Source organism: Corvus hawaiiensis, chromosome 2 (assembly GCF_020740725.1).
Source record: "Corvus hawaiiensis isolate bCorHaw1 chromosome 2, bCorHaw1.pri.cur, whole genome shotgun sequence".
Lineage (NCBI taxonomy): Eukaryota > Metazoa > Chordata > Aves > Passeriformes > Corvidae > Corvus > Corvus hawaiiensis.
In genome coordinates, this window is record NC_063214.1 from 4,926,460 (window position 1) to 4,947,459 (window position 21,000).

The following is a 21,000-nucleotide window of genomic DNA, read 5'->3' on the forward strand; positions in this document are numbered from 1 at the left end:
GTTCACTGGGAGGAATCTCATCAACATAGCAACATTGGCACTGGCCTTTTAAAAACAGGATGGCACCACTCTGGCCTCTCTAAGGACAGCCAGAGAGGTCAGAACTTCTAGACAAACACCACAGAAATTCATCACTTCAGCTAATGAAAACCTGATAGTACAGCCAGGCTATTATTATGTGGACCAGCACAGAAAAGGATTGCACATTTCACCACTGGACTTCACAGACAATCACGACATTTCCATTCTTGTCCGTAATCAGACTTCATGTTCACTTTTTAGACACTTCATCCCGCTTACATGCAAGAGAAAACAGCCTGAACAGAAAGCATCAGACAGTCTTAAAGAACCTGCTCACTCTAAGAAGCAGTAACTTTGAGGATTATATACCCCACACACTTTGCACAGCTGGACTGATCAAACTGGTTATTATGTACCAAGAACCTTAATCTATGGAAAGATGGACCTCAGCATGAGCACGACAATCGCTACTCGTAGGACTCAATATATCTAAGCTGCACATTTGATTAGTGTTGTCCACAAGTCTCAGGATTTTCCACACTACATACACTAGGCACACAGTGGCACTGCAATCTCCAAACTGAATTAAGCCAATCCTGGAGCACCCAGGAAGTTCCTTACTGCTTCTAGTAAGCAGAACATCCACAGCAAACAGTTCTTCAGAATTAACAAGACTTTAGTACCAGACCATGAGACTGGACAGATTCCAACACCAGACTCATTCTCCAAGTTTTTCTCCAGATGCACAGGAGTGCCCATTCTTTGTCATTGAACTCTGAGCATTAAACACCTAGCCAAAACAGCACACAAATGGGTCAAGCCAAACTGCTGTTCTTCAGCTCTATCATTTTACTTCTAACAAGCACCACTTGGGCCTCACAAACATCCTTTGTGATACACAGGCATCACTTCCCATCCACACAGGTCTCAACAAGTGCAATTTCTATGGGCATCTTTCCATACCCCTTTTTCTCCTTTCTCACACTAACTACAAGGAGGAAAATTCAGAACACACAGCATCTACTCATTCTGGTACAAACTCTGAAGCTCAGTGGAACTGAGGAGCAGCTGGCACACACTCCTTGCTAAGACTATCAAACTTCAACCTCATCATCCAAAGATGCATGAGGAAAGACTAACAATACTCGAGGACTCTAGAAACTCACTGAGTGAGGAACAACAAATTTTATTCGAATGGTGCAATCAGTCAAACCTCTTTTGTTTTCCACCCTCTCAAGCCTCAAGGCTCACCTGTGCAATCTGTATTGGCTGAGATAGAGGGATCTGCGTCATCGGCGTCGCAGCAGAGGCCGAGATGGTGGCACCAGCAGCGCTGTGCTGCTGACTGGCTGAGTGCTGCACTGCAGCCGCCAGCAACTGGGCCTGCGCCTGTTGGAGCAATAACTGTTGCTGGGCTGGCGTCAACGTGAGCTATAAACAATTAGAAAACACAGCCATTAATAATGGAAAGAGCCACTTCAGCTACAAAGTCATTAGATAGCTCAGTACTATGATATTAACCGGGCAATCCTAGGACTATTCTGCTATTCTGCCAAGGGCTCTGGCCTTAAGGAAGGACAGCTGGCTACTCAGCCCAGTGTGGGAAGGAACCAGCCTACCACAGGCCTGACACAAACCAAACTGCACAACCGCCAACATCTGCACTTACTGGAACCTACAGAACCTAACTCTCTCTGGTCCTAAGTCTTCTTCGCAACTCTACCAGGAGTTTCAGGCAAAAAGCAATTAAGTAGCAAGCAAAAGAAAAGAATCAGTATTGCCAGGATTTGAAAGGAAATTTACACCCAGCAGAACAGCAAGTGATTAGCCAGATGAATGTGAAGCAGGAATGCTGGCTGTGGCTACTGAACAAACTGATAACACCCCAGCTGCTTCACATTAGCATGAATCCCTGCCATATTCCATCATTTCCATTATGCCCTAAGATATAAGTAAAGAACATGAGCTCCATTTGTTTCTCTCCAAGTCTCCCCATCTGCTTTTTTTTTTTTTTAATAGAATAGAGTTGGCAACTTTACATCCCTTCCCTTTCCCAAACACACATTATCTCTGTGGAACAGGTGGCAGCAGTCTCTCCTTTACATGTAAATGAATCTCGATGCCCATATTTACTACAACCCATATCTGCACGGGCCTGAAATTTTGAATGTTTCACTACAGCAGACAATCATGAATTAAAACCAGTATTTTTTGAGAATGCAAAAAATAATGAAACATGCCAGGTTTTAACAACACATCGAAACAGTCTCACTTTTAAAACTTTCAACGCTTAACTGAAAACTAAATAGGGTATTTATTTACATACTAACATAAGAGAAGATTTAACAATTGAGCCCGAGATTAAGAAGTCATTTCATGCAAGTGTAGGGCTGATCTAACCTAGCACTTCAAATCATGAACACATTGTTGGAGCAACTGCCCTAAGCTTATTAACACACAAACTCTTATATTACAAAGCTGATTATATGGAAGCAAATTCTTCAACCTAGCCGATTCACAAAACTTGCTCTTTTTTTGCAATGACTGAAAGCCTTACAACAATTCAGAAACACTAGAAAGTCTAAAACAACGATTATGCCATATTTACTCCCAAAGCTTTGCAAAACCCCTCAAAACTGGTAGGTTAAAACAAAAGGGTTGAACAGGCTTAAGAAAAGTACTAATAGAGTTACTTAAAAAGAAATATGTTTGAGAAGAGGAAAAATTAACAATTCCCATAATTTTTGTTCTTCATCCAGCTGTAAGATTTAGTCTTGTTCTCCCATGCCTTATTTTAATCTTGAAAAAAAATTTTAATTCTTCTTCATGACATCAATGACTGTCTCATTTGCACACACAACAGGTTTTAACTTCTTTGCAGATCAAAAAGGGATACTGAGAACAGAGAAAAAGAATTCTTCATTGTCGTTATTGTTTGGATGCAAATACTTTTTGACAAACCCCAAATATTATAGTCTGCTTAATATTTTAGGAAAATATTTTCTGTCACCACCTCCACTGAAGTTTCTCCCTACGTTAAAGGAAATTGCAGTGCCCCTCAGTGACAGCTGTGTGGGACTGCAGCATCCCTGGGTAACTCTTACCCCGGTGATCTGTCCTCCGGCCAGCATGAGCTGGGTCTGGGGTATGGCCGCCTGCACTGAAGGCTGCTGGGAAGGCTGGCTTGGCTGCTGAGAGTCCCCAGATTCTTCATTAGATTTAGACTAGTCAAAAAAAAATACAACTCTTTATAGTGTAAAACAGATGTTAATGTATAACACTGCTATCTCAACACTGCACAATAAAAATCTTTCATCTGCATACAAAAAGCCCTTGGGTTTATTTTAAGAGTGTGTTTAAGCAACGGCTCTGTGTGCCCACCATCTCAGCTACGACTGCTCAAACACGTCTGTAGGTAATGCAGCTTAAACAAAACAAAGAGACTCTCTGGTCTCCTCTAAGTCTCTGACATTATTTTCAGGTCTCATTTCATTTTACGCCATGCAACTGAAGCTGACGCTACCTTTCACCATAAAGAAAGAGAAGGTTGTTAAAATTATTCATTGCCTAAAATCCTGAACAATGGAACGAGGGAAAGGAGATTGTGTTTCCATTTTCTCTATCTCCATCCTGTACCTCTAAGTCATCATACTGTTGGCTTATACAGAACCTTTCTGAAAAATCCTCACAAGTTTCTCTACTTACAGCAAAACATATAATATATACAGTGCTTTTATATACTCAAAGCATTTATTTAATTGAATAACACTTTCTTTTAAAAGATTCAAGTTTATTTTGATTTATTTTTGTGGTTTGGTTGTTTGCTTTTTAAACAGAAGAAATTGTGAAGACATGAAGGAGGAAATGCAAGTGCATGAAGAGGGGGAGAGAGTTTTATGATAATTAAAACTGGTTATGCAGAACATTACAATTCTGCATAGATTTGCATATTTTCCACCACCTGTTTTGGGGACTGCAGAGGGGGCTAATTAACATAAAGGCTCTGATTAATTCTGCCAGTCATTGAGCGATAATTACAGCGCAGGACTGTAAACATTCTGCACTGGAGATACAGCCTGTTTGCCAACATCTCTCTCAGGGATGGAAGTTTACCATGGCAACCAAGGCAATTTTCTGCCTCCTTCCTCTTAGAAAGGAAGGTCACTATACCTCCTCTTCTTTCCAAATTGTTATTATGTATAAGTGGGTCCACATTCTATTGCATTTCATGTAATGCACTACCTACGTTCTTTAATAACAAGCAATACTGAAACCGGTTTTCATTAAAACTGCATCCCTTGCCCCTTAATACAGTACAGAGAGGAAGTAGAATGTTAACAGATAAACTGAAGTGCTCAGCATCATAGAAAAGTTTGAAAGCTCTGTTGTCTCATGTACATTACTAAACAACAATTTCTCTGACTTACTTTGAAATCACTGTGTGTTATTTCAACAAGCAGTCGAAACTAGCCACATTATGCAGTTACTGGTACATTATATTCCTATTTTCAATTACTAGAAGTAAGGACAATTTGCAAAGTAATCCTCGCTGTGTGTCTAAAGCAAGTTAATAAACAGAAGAACATGAAATATTCCTGGAGTTTTAAGGTTTTCATGATACTACACCAGACTAAAATTCAACATTAAGTTATGATCACTCCATGTTTTAAACAACTCCAGAGTCTGAATGCTTACAAATCCTGAACCTGATTTACAGCTGTAACACTGTTATTCCTTCATATCTATCACTTGCAAAACCAGTCAGACTGAAAAAACAGAGTAATATATCATAGGTTAAGAACTATCTCTACTGATGCTGTTTGGGATGAGAGAAGGATGAGCAGCAGAAGGTAACTCTCTTTACCTGTACATTTAAGGACTGAGCAGCAGCCTGTAAACTTGTTCCAGCGAGCTGGACCTACAACAGTGCAAAAATGGAAATGAAATAATGTAGAATCCACAGAAAACTAACAATGTAAAAAAACCCCAATCTTCCCCACCCACATCCCAACAAAAACTCCCAAGCACAACGCATGCCCCTCTAACACCTGAATCAGTGGAATAGGGGTTGTACTCCAGGCTGAAACAGACCTGGTAAGACTCTTCCATGATGTTGTTTATCTACCTCTTACTGAAGGTATCCCTGCCTAAGGATCTAGATGGTATCATGGATGGAGTTGAAACAAACCATATTGGGGTGGACAGGCCAACTAGTCCTATTCCTGTTGGAAAAATCCAGACTTCAGGGCAGGGCATTAAGCTCTACTCATCATCATCTTCCTACTCACATTTCAGAATGGGTCTTCCCAACACTGCACTCACCAGCTTTCTTATTTGAGCAAGCACGTGCACAGCACGGAACCCAGAGCATAACCACTCTCCCTCAAATTAACCCATTCAAGTATTTGCAGCCCTCAGCCACTGAAAAGGAGATCTCAACACAGAGGACCGGAGACACTTTACAAAGGCTGTATCGATTCAGGTATACTTAAAACTGGAATGCAATGTTTGTGATTAACAGGCCCAAAGAAGGTCTTGTGGGTGAGCAGCAAGGAAAAATGGATGCTTCATAAAGTGAGACTTTTGGAGTGCTTTTTTATGTCTAAGAAGTATTTCCTCTGTACAAAAAATGCTATATTTTCATTTACTGAAACCCATTTTAATCAGTCCCGCCTTGTTTCTACAAGCACCCCTAGTTATAAAGAAGGAATGCTCTATAATTAATTACCAACACTTTCAAAGGTCAGAGTAACAGCCTGTAGAGAATTCCATCTCTGGCCATGTTTGAAAACCACTGCTCCTTTGAAAACCAGATGACAGGTAAGGATACAATAAAGCAAAGCAAAATGAAGCACTCTTGACTCTAGAAAAAGATGTTCCCACATAAAGAGTCCACATATTTTCAAGCACAGAAAAAATTGCAGCACATGAAATTAATAACTGAATATTTTCAACAGGCAACCTTGGAAGAGTCACCTTGGAAATATTTCCTACTGCTTTAGGTGAAGGTACTAGACATACTAAGCATGATCTACATCTAAGCAAACACTCCCAGAAAAGCCCCTCCTCATCAGAAGCAAAATACAGTTTGACACAGTTGACGTAATCTGTGCTTTTAACATGGATTAAGAGCAGAGAATAAACTAAATAACGCCACCCTGCCATCCAAATGATACACTCAAACTAATACTTTAAAATTACACAAACACCACATAAAAGACCACAAATGTAAATTGCTTAGGTACAGCCAGCATATTCCTGAAAATCTCTGTGAATTGCAATTTGGACATCCCTTTCACCACACAACCAACATTTCCAAATTAGAAATCAAGCTGTACCTGAATGCTGTCTACAGCCTAGTATTTTGCATTAGTCTAGAGCAAAGCACTGTGTGTTAAGGTTGAGTAACACCCCACTAACAGCAGCCTCACTAGCAGAGGACAGTTTGACAATAGATTCCCACACACCTGCAGGCAAATAAAGAATACCTGAGATTTTCTTTTGAACCAGATTCAAGAAATGAATCACACTTTACCAAACATGAAGTTATAAAGATCCTGACAACTGTTTAAATAAATACATTTCCAAAGCAGGATAAAGCACTGTGCTAAACCCAATTACTGTCCTGGGTCAATCTATATAACAAAACGAGGACTAAAACAAACACAGAGAATTCTGCAGAACAGCCGTATCTGTCTCCATGTTAAACACACGCTGGCAACCCATGAAAACTAGTCAGCTTCTCTCCACATAAAGGCAGCCTACAACAGCCTATTGGTTCAGCACATTCAAACAGTGGCACTCCCTAGGTCCTATATAAACCAATCTGCTAGGAAAATTGCAATTATGTGACAAGACATGTGGAATGTTCCATACAATAAAACGGCAGTTCAGAGCTCTTAAAAGAGGGCATAAAAGCTTCAGTACTTCAATTATACCACAATAACTGCGCAACCTCAGACCTCAAACATTCAAGGTCATCCAATTAGGTACAGTATTTTAAAGTTTAAACTTGGTGCAGAGGAAGGGAAAGAAATTAGGACATTTGTTTTCATACATCAAGTGCGAACAGATAAAAAACTACAAAAAAATGCCCCTTATACTTCTCTTTACCTAGGGATGCCCCATTTTGCTTCAGCCTGCATCTGAAGTTCAGCTTTGATTCCCTAAACACAGCAGCAGCAGAACAGAGGGGCAGTATTAGAAGTCTGAATATCATCTGACAAACAGGTCACTGAAATAACTTTTTCGTAAAAAAAGAAAACCTCACAAAACATATATGCTTAGTAAGTACAATCAACTTTCTTTCCAGCTAATGTGTAAGAGTGAAGTGTTTTTAACTAGATAGTGACAGTTTTGGAACCTTGGCAGCTGTTGGACCAGTAAAATCCTTTCCTAAAAAATTTAAATTTTGTCTTGCCTTTCAACGTGGTATCTCTATTAAGGTTAAAACAACAACAACAAAATAAACGAACAACATAAAAACCTACTCCAAAACACACCACAAAAATTAGGCATTCTCAAGTCCCCAAAAAGGTGATTTATAGCTCTCCCAAGGAGGTCTCACCCTATCTTGACACATTCTGCAGCCTAATGCAATCAAGTGAGTGCCACAATCAGGATTTTTTCCCATCCACGCTCTTTAACCAGGTGGTGTACCCATATTTATGTTCTAATAAATGACTCTCCATCAATCACAGAAAGAGAGAACAAGGAACACACCAGGGTAGCTGTATTCCCAGCTGCCTGAGTCTCCCCTGTTTGAAATGGGTCTTCTCTTACCTGATGAAGGTGCCCAAGGAAGGCCTGGGCCTGGGCTGTAGAGATTGCTCCTCCGACAGGCACAGGCTGCTTTTGAAAGTCCAGGCCATTTGTTTGCGTGCCTGGAGAAAGAGAGATATTGAAAACTATTAATTATTACTTTTAATAAGTGGAATAAGAATTAATACTCCAAGTTTCCTGCTATTCTCTCAACATTATATAGTAAAAAAACACCTGAGAGTTACAAGAATTGAATATTTTTAGTGAAAGTGGGGATGCAGTGTCCAGGCCTCATAATAGAGCATTTCTCAGCTGAACAAAACCAATGTCACATTTTCTTTAGCTTCCATCATCTACTCTTTTAAATACCTGAAGATATTGAAAAGATCTGTAGATGTGGCACATAGGGACATGGTTTAATGGTGCACTTGGCAGCATTAACAGTTGGACTTGACAATCTTAAAGGTCTTTTCCAACCTAAATGATTCTATGACCTGTGTTTCTACGTACACTACTATGGCATCACTCTCTACATGGTTTGAGAACCAAATGGGAGCTTGCTGCTATGATGAAACTGTGTTTCCATTCTCCATGCACCCTCTATCCAGCAGCTGAAGACTATCTTCAAGTTCAGAAAGTGTGAACAGCAAGGTTCATATAAGTCACCTTTCCTTAAAGACAGGTAAAATAATACTTGATGAAAATAGAAGCCCCATGTACAGACAGCAGTTATGGACCACAGGTTTACTCTTTCCAGAATGACACCTCCACATTTCCATTAAAATTTGTTCAGAGGTCTCATTAGATAACTGCCTGGGCTTGCTTCTGCTTTCACTACCTCTCATATAACTAAAAACTACTTTTTTTTCCCTACATTTTTGCAGTCTTTTCCTAAACTCCTAAAGTCTAAGCCCCTAAACTATCCCAAAATAATCTGGGTGTGAGAAGAAAAAGGAAAAGAAAAAAATAAGTTTTTTTGTTTTGTTACTACCCACAGTGGTTAACGACAGGAAGGGAGACTCTGAGTGTGTTGGGCTGCAGGGAAATTTCGGGAACAGATGATGCAATCTTTCAAATTGCGTGACTGAAATGAAGCAAAACCAGCTTTAGACTTGCGTGTTTACTCGTCATGACAAACAGATTTTGTTCAGGGCCTATGGGCAGGTGTGCATAGTAACTCCTACTTCAAAATTCCTTCAATTATCTACATTCTTTGCCATAAAAACCTAGGTTATCTACTGAGCAAAAGAGTCACAGTTGTTAAACAACAACAGGTGGCTGCTATTCCTTGGAAACATCTGCAAAAGCAAGCAGGCATAAAATGTGATTAGTAAAATAGACTGTCCAATATCTTACACTGCTCTTTTTGACCTACGAACAGCTTACACAGGTAACATTTCCTAGGATTGAGCCACTGTTCAATTAAATACAGATACAATATCAAGTTTCCTACCAACCGTGCAAGGTGGCCTTTGATGCATCTTTGATGGAGGTTCTGTGGGGGAAGACTTGGTCAACTCCAAAGTTTTCAATTCTATGCTTTGGGTCAAGTTTTACAAACTTGAACGACATACATGCAGCCAAAGATCCATAGACGTGTTAAAAATATTCCAGTTTTAAACTACATCAAATTATTTTGCTTAATGAGTCTAAAATTCCATATTAAAGTGAATGTAAGGACTCTGACTGGTCTGAATTGATCTTGAAGGAATCCAACTTGGTTGCCTTTCTCCAAAGAATGGTATATAATAAGGTCTGCTGGAAAGAAGCAGAAGAATCTCATCTATCTTCATTCTTTCCAGTAAACTTCAGAATTCTCTCCATGTAGAAATCCAAAGGGAATGGAAAAGTGGTTGGGTAAATATATAAAAGTAATTCCTGACAAATAGCTACCATAATTCAAAGGAAACAATCTACCACCTCCTCATCTAAGCAAAGGTTTTGAATTAGTTTTCAATGGTCAGGGAGTGAAAAAAATACAGATAAGAAAACCTACTGTAAGGCAATACTCCTCATTCCAACAGGAAACTTGTGGGGGTTAAAACAAATTACCTGTTTCTGAGAGGACCAGCTGGAGGTCTCACCTTAGGTAAACAGGGGAAGCTGTTCTAGTTAACTATCTTCCAAAAAGAACCTCAAAAAATGATACCATATTAAAAGAGCACTACTGTGCATGTGCGCAGAAGAAATGCTCCAGCTGGCAGTTCTGCTGACCCTTAATACGGAAATCTGAAACAAGCCTCCTAGTTTTGAACAAAGCAAGTTCCAAGACTGAACTTAAAACCTCCCCAACAAACAACTGAGATAGGCACTGAAAAAAAACCAACATTTTCTTTAAATTCTCGAAAGACACCAGCTCCCTCTCCCCAGGCCTCCCAAAACCAAATTCAGGGCGAAAAAATCCACATCACACTTGTTCACTCTCTGTTCTACTACTTGCATCTTAAACTTTCTTTGGTGTTTGGAAGGACAATGCCCCTTCCCCTCTGGATGCAGCCTTCATTTTGGAAGGAATGCTACCCTGGTTGCTTGCATTTATCACAGGATGCCTATGTCTTCTGAAGAACAGCAAGGAAAACTGAGTCCAGCATATGAGAGGCCTTGCTTTTCGGGTTTTCAGAAGGATGTGATACCACTCCCACTGAATCAAAGGAATCTGATATGGAGCTGGAAAATGGAGCTGTCAGAAGCAGAATGTCAGCACGTTGTGAGGACATGAAAGGACTAGAATGCCACTTTTGCTCAAGGTAAGACTTAAATACAAAACCCTGTGATGATTAACAGCCATGGCAGATGCAATCACAAGTACTGTCAATTTAACAATCCCAAGTATTCATGTATTTTCCATCTTCATCCCAACTTCCACAACTGCCAGAGCTCACCAACACCAGAAACAGCCCAAAAAGAGTGGGAACTCTCCATCTCCCATCTCTCCCTGTCTTCTTGGTTTCCAACTCCATTGATCCTGTCCTGCCCCTTCTGGTAGTTCACAAGTAGTTTGTTTTGTTTTGGTGCTCTGCCCCCAGCAAGCTGTCGGATGAAACTTCATCCTTACAGTCGAGGTCCAGTGTAACCCAAGCATGTTTAAATTCTGGCACCAATTCAGCCATGTGCTGAGCCACTTCATGGGAGTTAGTCTGGATGAAGACCAATACAGTGCTACTCCAAGGAAAGGAACAGAACACTATGTACTGAACATGGATTATTTTATGCCATCTTGGAATTGTACCTGCAGAGGGTAAACACATGACAAAGCGGAACAGGCAAGGTAAAATTGCACCTGCAGTCAGGAGAACAACTTACTTCCAAAATTCAATCATAATCATCAGACTTCTGCCTGAGTTTGCAAAAAGCATTAGAAAGGAAGAGGAGTGAGGTCTGGGGAGATGTGCAGTAAGGTGCAAGAAAGAACTCAGAAAGGGAAGGCAGCCAAGGAGAAGGAAAATTTCAAAACTAGCTGGATTGGGTACCTGCACTGTGATCTCGGAGACATCTCTCAGCATCACCAATGTATTTTCCCAGGTCGCTCCCTCTTTCCCTCTCTGTTGAAAGAGAGAGAGAGACATATCCCCAATACTCAGAAATTGTTGTTTCCCTGTCCACATTTCCTAATAACAAGTTTAGCACTGATATTTGCCCAGTTTTAGCAGTTGAAGAATATTTCATGGTCTCTCCTATAGACTTCTTTCTTACAGAAACCAGAAAATCAATCTTTGGAATGAAGCAATGCAAACAAGAATCTTTAGAATCCTTCCAAATACTACATTTACAAAAACTATTATTTTGGTGCTATGTCAATGCATGTCATAGTAGCACAGTTTCCATAGTCTTTATAACCTTGGCTTTCAGAGTTCTGCATTCACACAGCTCTCACAAGAGAAGATGCATTAAACAAACAAAAAGGTTGAGATGTTTTGGAAAATTTTATGCTGCCTATAAAAAGGAGATCAAAAGGGCTATCCATTTCCTGTAAGACATTCTTCTTACTTCTCCTTTCTCCAGCAGATACTACGTTGACTGTCTACCCACAACTGAAGGCTGGAAAAGATTTCTCTAACTCTGCAATACTGACGACCAGTTGGTCAATCCATGTTCTTACGAAAACAGCCATCCAACAGTTCCTGTACTTGTGTGTTTTGGTTGTTGTTTTTAACTGGTCTGAAATATGGGTTGGTTTTTCAGATGCTTAAAAGGCAAGTCCAGTTACCACAAAAAATTTAAAGTCGTAACATATTTCAGGCATTGTATTGTGACCAATATATTTATACTTTATATATATTGTTTATATTATTTATATATTGTATATATTATTTATACTTTATATATATTGTGACCAATATATTTATACTTTATGATGTTCCCTAAATAGTCAGAGCTCAAAATACAAAACCCTAGTTTGTTAACTTCCATGAAACTTAGCTGAGAGCTCAGAGAATTACTGATGTTGTCATCTTTAACCAGTGGTAACTATTGTTTTCTTCTGAGGACAGCAGGTCAGCCAAATGTAAATTCAAGATGCACAGTAATTTCTCTTAACATTTTCAAGTCGCATTACCTCACTACAGTTTAAACCAGGAATGACCCAAACAAACATCCACTGAGGTTTAAAAGATAGACTATTAGTGTATACACAGCAGACTCAAGTGATTTACAAATGTCACTGGAAAGTAGACAGTTAGAGAAAGTTACAAAAATAAGAACTCTTGAGTGTTTATAAAAATGATCATCACGCATTATCGGGGGAGCACAGGCACTGACAGAAAATCAATGGCACTTCCAGTTCCTCAGCATCTGAGCTGAACGCTGACTTCTTTTCACTCAAGTATGCACTGAGCCCAGAACCTTAATCTAAGTACCCCAATCAGAAGCCTAAAACTACATTCTGTGAGTATTCCTTTCAGAGACTAACATCTGCCAAGTTGACTAATACAACTGATGCTTGAGCTCCCAAAGAACATCACAAATGCCATCAATCACTACCTCCAGTGGTTTAGGAGCACTACATTTAAAAACAAAGCAATGACTTTGAACAGAGAGTCCTCAAAAATTCTAGATTACTTTAGTTCATATAATTTAAAAATCAGGATACAAAACTAGAAGGAAAGACTGGAAACATTTAAACTAAAGAAGCAATATTCCGGAAGTTACAAACACCAGTCAGAATCAAACTTTTGTAATAACTAACTTTAATATTAGAGTATAAAAATACAGTCATTGTAGCCCCTTCTAACGTGAAAGGACCTACATGCAGCTTTACAATCCATCCATTTTATGCCATGACCCCCACCTTCACAATGATGAAATATTTAAGAGAGCCAAGTTCTGCTGAGGCAGATGCAATGCTCCTGTGATAACTGACTGGCTACCTTTGAATAAAGCAAATCCTCCTCCTTACCAGCTCAGTTAAGGTGGAACTGCTAAAGTTGCACTGAGAGAACTGTGTTGGGAATGCACTCTGGAGAAAGCACATGCACGGAACTGGGGAGGAAATCCAAATTTTCTCAGAAGTTTACACACATCCTCTAGCTACAAGGAGTCCACAGGGATATTTAAAACTGTTGTTCCCTTGATGATGTTTATGATCATGAAATATTTACAACCTGTATGTCTTTGAAATAATATTTTATATAATCTTAAACCATTAAATACATAATAAAACACTTTGGTGCAAAAAAAAGAATTGATACCTTTCCTATTAAAAATACAATGACAATTATAAAACCTAAGATGCCAGGAACAAAACACACATTAATAAGCAGGCAGAATTCTTTTTCACTGACCCCATGCATTGGCAGAAAAAAATCCAGCCCCTTGGATTAAAGAAAATTAAATTGTGTTAATTTGATCACAACTCCAGAGTTTAAAATAAAACTCTTATTATTGAACCATGAAGAAGAAAACTAGTTTTCCTCATACAAGGTAACTACACTTCTCTCAAAGCAACAAGTTCCTCCTCATCAGAATTTTCTCTTCCCAAACACTATTCTGAGCTGAGAGAAGATCCTGAGGTAGGTTAAACTACTTACTTCCCATTCAGAACTGCCATTTCTCTTGCTTTCAGAATGAACATTATATCACCTCTAGAAAGGAATTAAAGCATGAGATAGCACGATTAACTTACAGTGGCACACCAAGCTTCTTCAATGGCTTAGGATTTAGTCACATCTTAAGGACATGCCAAAAGGCACACTGCCCCTGACACAAAATCTGTTCTTCCCCACCAGATTTCAAGGTTCTGTTCTAAGGCACAAAGAAATTACAGAAAAGCTGGCTAACATTTTTTGAAATTTTGGGATATTATGCTTTCTCCATTTAACTTGTTCTTGAGAACTGTTGTGACAGCTTGAATGAAATCTAAAATGGAAACAAGATCAGGCAGTGGCCCACATCTGCCAGGGAAAATTTCAACCCAAAAATAAACGATGAAGTTAGAAGTGCCGAAGGTATGCTCTGCCAGGAAAAAATGAGACTATTTATGGAGAGCTAGTGCCACCAGAGCTTCAGTAGTATCAGAAACTAAATTACAGATAGAAAAAGTGGGAAAGGGAAATTTTATATAAAAAGTGTGGGTGGTGCTCCAGTAAAGTAGGTGTGAATAATGCCCTGCATACAGCAGGGTTAATGACAAAAGTATTTCCAAATCTCTAAAAACAGTGGGTGTAGGTTTTTGTTTGGTTGGTTTTGTGGGTTTTTTAAATCCCACTAAATGAGTAAAGATATTTTGCTTTTAATATCCATTCAACTGCACCAGAAAATATCTGTGCACCAATTGATCATTTCTTACCTGTGTTCCCGTCCCCACTCTCCATCGATGGTTTACTGGTTTCTGACGGATTGTTCATTCTTGAGTCTGCAAGAAAACAGAAAGAAAGATAAAACAATACAGCAAAAAATCCCCAAATCTATTCAAAGCTTTTTGTTCAAGGGAAGTACAGAACATCAGAAATTTGCTACGTACTTTACCCTAAATCAGATCATAACACAAAAAAAAAAAGAACAACCAAAACCAGAACACAATACTGAATCTTCCAGATAAATATTATTTCAAAATTTTCTATGACATTATTCCCATATGTGAAAACGTGGTATTAAGGGAATAAAAGACAGCATGCTGGAGGGCAGTGATAGGTAGGAACTTAATTTTCAATACAATGAAAGTCACAGAAAAAAAAAAAAGGAGGGGGAAGGAAGGAACAATGACTACATCAAGATTCAAAAACATTAACTCTGACCATCATGGCCTACATTATTCTTGTGTTTGTTCCCCCTGCCCCACCCCAACAAAAGAAAGGAAATTCAGCCATTATAATTAAATGGATGCCATTTTTCTAATACTGCATTTCTATTTTACTGGAATGTCACTGACATTAGGTCATTTTATATTTCCTAGATATTCATGCAAAACCATACAAATATAAAATAATTCCTCTTCTTTCTTCCTCTGGATGAATATATTGAAAAGTCTGTTCCTGGTTTCAAAGCCTGTCAGCTGAATACAGTGCAATGCAGAGGGCCTCTCCAGATGGCAGACAGAATATAGTTTCCTTATATAGGAATCTATACAGATGTTCTGTGTATAGCGTCAGCTTTCCAGCTTATTACCTCCTCATGCCTTGCCACCGACCCCAGTGTGCCACATTATCACAAACCAAAATTACAAAAAGAATCTCAAGACAGAACAGCTCATAAACTCAAGTGTAAGCAAATCCTTAAGCACACTCTTCCATTCCCATAATGAGCTGAAAGCAAGTTCAATGAGCTTAAAATGAACCCTTTACTCCAGGATATTCTCTTGCTAGGTGCTTGAAAGGTTACCTCTGCCATGCACTTTCATCAAAGCAGCGATTTCCAAAATACCAACAGGCTGAAGAAGAATACAGGAGAGCAGCATTAACTATGCTGCATCTTTAGCACAGACAGTTCCAAGAATGCCCAGACACCTCAGTGCTTGGCAGTCCATGAAAGCTGGAAATGAGAAGATGGACTATTGCCATGTACCATCACCTGCTACTACCAGTGCCCAGGAAGGACAGAGACCTGTTGGAGTGAGTCAAGAGGCCATCAAGATGATCAGAGGGCTGGAGCACCCCTGCCATGGGGAAAGGCTGAGAGAGTTGGGGTTGTAGAGCCTGGAGAAGGCTCCATGAAGACTTTGCAGCAGCCCCCCAGTACCTAAAGAAGCCTACAAGAGAGTCGAAGAGGGAATTTTTAGAAGGGCATGTAGTGATAGGACAGGGGAGCATGGCTTTAAACTGAAAGAGGGCAAGTTTGGACTGGATATTAGAAAGAAATTCTTTACTGTGAGGGCGGTGAGACACTGGCACAGGTTACCCAGAGATGTGGTGGATACCCCATCCTGGAAGTTTTCAAGGCCAGTTTGGATGGGGTTCTGAGCAACCTGATCTAGTGCAAGGTGTCCCTGCACATGGCAGGGGGGTTGGAGGGTTGAAACTGGATCATCTTTATGATCCCTTCCAAACCAAACCATTCTGTGATTCTGTGATCAATATTTTTAAAACTAATATAATTTTCCACATAAACAACTGTGACAGTTGAACCTAATAGAGCCTTGAAAATCCAGAGGACTGTAACAACCACAAAACTTCCCCTGACAAGTTAACACAACCTCTCCAGAGCCTCAACTCTTCTCAGAAAGTTCCTATGCCTGTTCTTAAATCTTTCAAATGTTCAGCCACGTGTAAAAGAGATCTGGACTATCAATGTTACCCTTGGTATAAAGGCAGACGTGTTAAACTGCTTTTTAAAAGGGAGAGTGAATGAGGAGAAACTTTGCAGCTGAGCACTGCTGGCCCACACTTCAGCAAAAGGCTGCAAGTTTTGCCCTGTTTTTCACAACCTCTGCTTAGCACATTCAAGCTACAAATCTTGAAAAACAGGGCTCTGCTAAGGTTGCAGGTATAGAACCTATTGCATCCAGGCTCCTTGTTTTATCATTTTACACATTTGGATAGCATGATTCACACTCTGGAAACAGAACATGGGTTCCACTGACTATACAGAAATGTCTGCTCTTGACTTGGTCCTCTGCTGAGAAATCTGTGTTTCTATCTGGACACTGCATATACCTTAAATTGAGTTTATTGTTGTGGCAACAGCACATTTATTTTGAGTGATTATAGGCAACATGCATTTGATCAACAGCATTAGTTCACTCCTTTACACACAGATAGCTACTGAAATCTAACTTTAGAGAACACCGAATGGGAGTCTTTGCTTTGGACACAAACATAAAGAGTCCTCATCCAACAGGAAAATGAGCCAAGAGTGCTTACAAGTCAAATACATTTGGTTGTGGAAACCAGGCTAACTCATGAGGCTATTGGACACAGGATGTAATTTTTAAGCTCAGAGCAGAAGAATAGCTTGAACTCAAGACACATGAGAAGGCTGCTCTCAGAAACATGGAATCCAGTCGCTGAACTACTTCAGAAAATTCTTGCTAGAAAAACAACAGAGGGTTGCTAGTTTGTTGCAGAGATTGAAGTCTTAGAGGCAAGGTTCAGGATAGTAATGACAGAATAAGCAAAGCAAACCAAACCTGGAGAGGGGGACACAGCTGTCCTGTGCACAGAACTCAAGCAAGGTAGTGACTGTTCCATCCTATGAGGAGGCTCACACAAGAAGCCTTCCTGCATGATGAGCAAGTTTGCTCAGTCGCACAAAGTTGTAATTGTACAGACCTCTTTCCAAAAAGCAAGCCAGGACACGTTTTTCTGTCAGGCTATGCTGCAGAATAAATCCTTCCAGAAAAGGTTTTCTAGTACTCGACATACACAAAATTTACTTAACTACCAAAAGCTTGTCTAAATGAAGAATATTTTATTGTAAAGATCCATCCTTAACAAAGACCTCAAACATTGCTTTTACAAAAAAGCAGCAAGTTGGAAGAAGAAACATCTTTCTGGTAGCGCTCAGGTTCAAGCGAAGGATAGCATCCATTATTTCACCAGCTGACTATTTCTTGTTCAATCTCTGGGCCTTCTGCATGTAAAGCATCAAGAACAATGCCGCTATTTCCATTGCAAATGGTATGACATACATCTGAAGCACAAAACTGCTACTAGCAAAACAGGCTCATATCCGCGGGATACTCAACCTACCGATTCATTCATTCTATGTCGAATAAAAAGGCTACTTGGTTTATACATGCTCATACAATTTCTGCTTTAAACTTAGAAGAATAAACAAATGAAGTGGGCTAGAAAAACCCAAACCTTAATGCCTTCACCTTTTCTTCTTCCTTTAGATCTTACTTGGGTTTTAAATAAAGGCCCTGGGCTACAGCTTCTGCCAACATTATCTAAAAACAAACTCCCCAGAAGGAAGGATCGAAAGCAGCAGGTGCATGACTGAAATCAAACTCTTAGGAGTGAATACATTCCACACTGCTACTCTGCTAGCAGGGCTGAGGTGTCACCAGGCAGTGCTGTGCCAGCCTTTCCCACACCCTCAGGAACATTGCCAAAGGCATTCAGGAGAAAGAAGCAGTGGACACCTGACCAACCTGAAGCATTATAAGAACTGTACACAGCTGGTAAAGCAAAGAAAATCTTAACATGGTATATACCATTAACTGTTTCCTTTCACCCTTTAAAGTGGAACTGCCTAATACTCCATTTGCAACAGCAAAAATAATTCATTTATGTGCATGGAAAAAACAACGTTTAATCTGAGGGGAAACATGCCAAGAATTATTTAGAAATTAATTTTCAAAAACAACATCATATTCAGAAACAGACATACTCAAACATCTGCTTTAAAATTTACCATCCAAAATATATTCTTTTACTTAGAGATTTAAGTTCTTACATGAACTTATATGATGGAATGAAAAATATAATAAATACAAATATATATATATATATATATATATATATATATATATATATACACACACACACATTGAGCTTCAGGGGAAAAGCCTTGAAAATAAATAAAAACTATTGTAAAATTGATATGATCCATTACTATAAATAACTTTAAAAGACACGAAGAAGAAATTATGGCATGTCTGTTCTGCAGTCCTGATGGAATCTCAGCACAGGAAATATATTATCCCAGTAACCTTAAGCACAGCTTGCAACGGTATCAATGGCAACCGCTGTGCACTCCCCCTTATTTTCTATTACACATGAAGAACCTTGCTATATTAAAAATACACAGACATAACATACATTCTGTTGTGGAATGGCTCAGTACAGTTACTAAATTCTTTCAACACTTAGGCTCCCTCTCATTCATTTTAATGCTTTAAAATTCATAACACACAGATATGCAAGTCAAGTCCAGTGTTTGTTAGAAGCCAAATGCTTCTCAGACTGAAATCCTAAAAGCAAAAGGTCTGTATTAGCATCACCCAAGTCTGTGCAGAGGAAACGAATTCTCCTGAAGCGAGGGAAAAGAGGAAAACAAACAGACCAAAGCATGTATTTCCCTGGTACAGATCTAGCTATCCATCTATCAGGCAGCTACTTGCTGCCGATTCACTGGTGAGCTTCAGTCCCACAAATACCTTCTGCATATGTGATTAAGCCACTATGCATAGTCAATCTCACAGCCTCGGTGTCGGTAAGAAAGAGCTGAGCTGGTACCCACCTAGAACGTAGTCGCTGCAGTCCAGCATTGCTGTGGTATCCTCTACAGGTTCAGATAGTCCAAGGAACGGGAGAATGGCAATTTCTATCAAATCTACACTACTGCTCTGACCGAACACGAAAGGGAGTGGGGAGGTGGGGGGAGAAATACAACTTCAGTTACACCATAGCAATCTTCAACTGAACAGGGAAACTTCAGTTGCTGTGTGGAGTTTTAGTCTCTCCTACTAGCTGTGTCTGACATTGTCAAGGCGACTGAAGCGTGAAAAGTTCCCCTTTTTGTAATAAAATAGAAACAAAGATTGCAGCTGGCAGTTTCCATAATGAAGCTTAATCAGTATGCGCCTGATTAGGGCCTTATGCAAATCTCCTCTCGTTAGCACAGCAGCCAGCACTTTGAAGTCCATGAACAATTCATTTGCAGAGTACACTGAAAGCGCTCCCTGCATAATTTAAATCATGGTATAAATATTTATCAGCTCATTTGCATATTAATTGGCAGTGCATGAAGGGAAAAATTATCTCCCGAGTGCCAGCATAATAATTAGGGAACAAAATGAATTTTCTTCCAATAGCTTGGCTTCTCAGCCCTAACTCAAGCACAGTACCACAGGGGAGCAGGGAGGGGAAGAGACAGAGTTCTGTTCAAATGCCACTGAAATGACACGTACAAATTAGAAACAACTCTACAGACTTAAGCACCTTTAATCTTATTCCTGCTGGCAACAATAACTTCAGTAATAAAGGGGATTTGGAAAAAGCTTTCTACACAATCCAAATAATCCCACAAAAACAATTAGCAAGGTAGAAGCTGAACACAAAACTGTCAAACCGGTGCTTGCACATCTGCTTGGAGTTTTCCACATCTGAACACGCACTGTCAGACGAAGGTCCCGGGCAGGGAAGAGAGTCCTACCAGGGCAAGGAAGCGGCACGACTCCCTTTAAACGGCTAAAGAGCTTGGTGATTCATTATCGGGTAATCCCTTTGCCACGGCCAACTTAACAGCAGTGGATATGTCAAGTATTGTGTAACATTTGACACCCATTAATCTATCCCGGGTGAAATCAAAATAGATTTAGTCTTTTGCTTTCCAATGACTTCCAAGAAAAAACAAAAATCTATTACTAATCCCTTCAAACATGTACACAATATGGCTAAAGAAAGCTTATTGCAGAGCGATGGTTTTTGAAAGAGGCACGTCACACCCACGTTGCATCTTTGAACCACTCAGTGGTAACCAGAACGCGCTTGCTGCTGTGACCACAAAGTACGCTGGAGCACTGCAGAACTCTGAAGAGGCTTTGGTCTCTGGAGAAATCAAACTTCTTTTCCAAAAGTGGTCCACAGAAGTAGGTGGACTAACTATGAGGCTCTATTAAACCATTTCAAATAGTTTGTTTGCCACTCAAACACTCGTGTCCTAAACAGCAAGAACATTTATATAAAAATTCAAGTGTGATGTGGACATCACAAAATTTATTATTCCACATTCTGATCGGGATAAGGTAATATGATGATGCAGATGATTACAGGGTAGAGCCACCCACTTCCAGGTGCTAATGTGAATTTAAAGAGTAAGTTGTTTTTCTCCTTTTTTTCC

At 39.6% G+C, this 21,000-nt stretch overlaps 1 protein-coding gene across 9 annotated transcripts in view; it reads right to left on the minus strand.

Annotated features, from left to right (window-relative positions):
- POU2F1 (POU class 2 homeobox 1) overlaps positions 1 to 21,000 on the minus strand; it is a 114,014-nt gene that overhangs the window by 38,645 nt on the left and 54,369 nt on the right. For 4 of the 9 annotated variants that reach the window (XM_048293460.1, XM_048293459.1, XM_048293439.1 and 1 more), the window contains exons 2-7: positions 14,567 to 14,632; positions 11,253 to 11,324; positions 7,804 to 7,904; positions 4,886 to 4,939; positions 3,126 to 3,245; positions 1,273 to 1,452 (exon numbers count right to left, since the gene is read on the minus strand). In XM_048293460.1, coding sequence (XP_048149417.1) covers positions 1,273 to 1,452; positions 3,126 to 3,245; positions 4,886 to 4,939; positions 7,804 to 7,904; positions 11,253 to 11,324; positions 14,567 to 14,632 — 593 coding nt within the window. Of the gene's footprint in view, positions 1 to 1,272; positions 1,453 to 3,125; positions 3,246 to 4,885; positions 4,940 to 7,803; positions 7,905 to 11,252; positions 11,325 to 14,566; positions 14,633 to 19,398; positions 19,573 to 21,000 lie in introns of those variants that run through there. The other 5 variants (XM_048293447.1, XM_048293446.1, XM_048293445.1 and 2 more) reach the window with 4 other exon arrangements.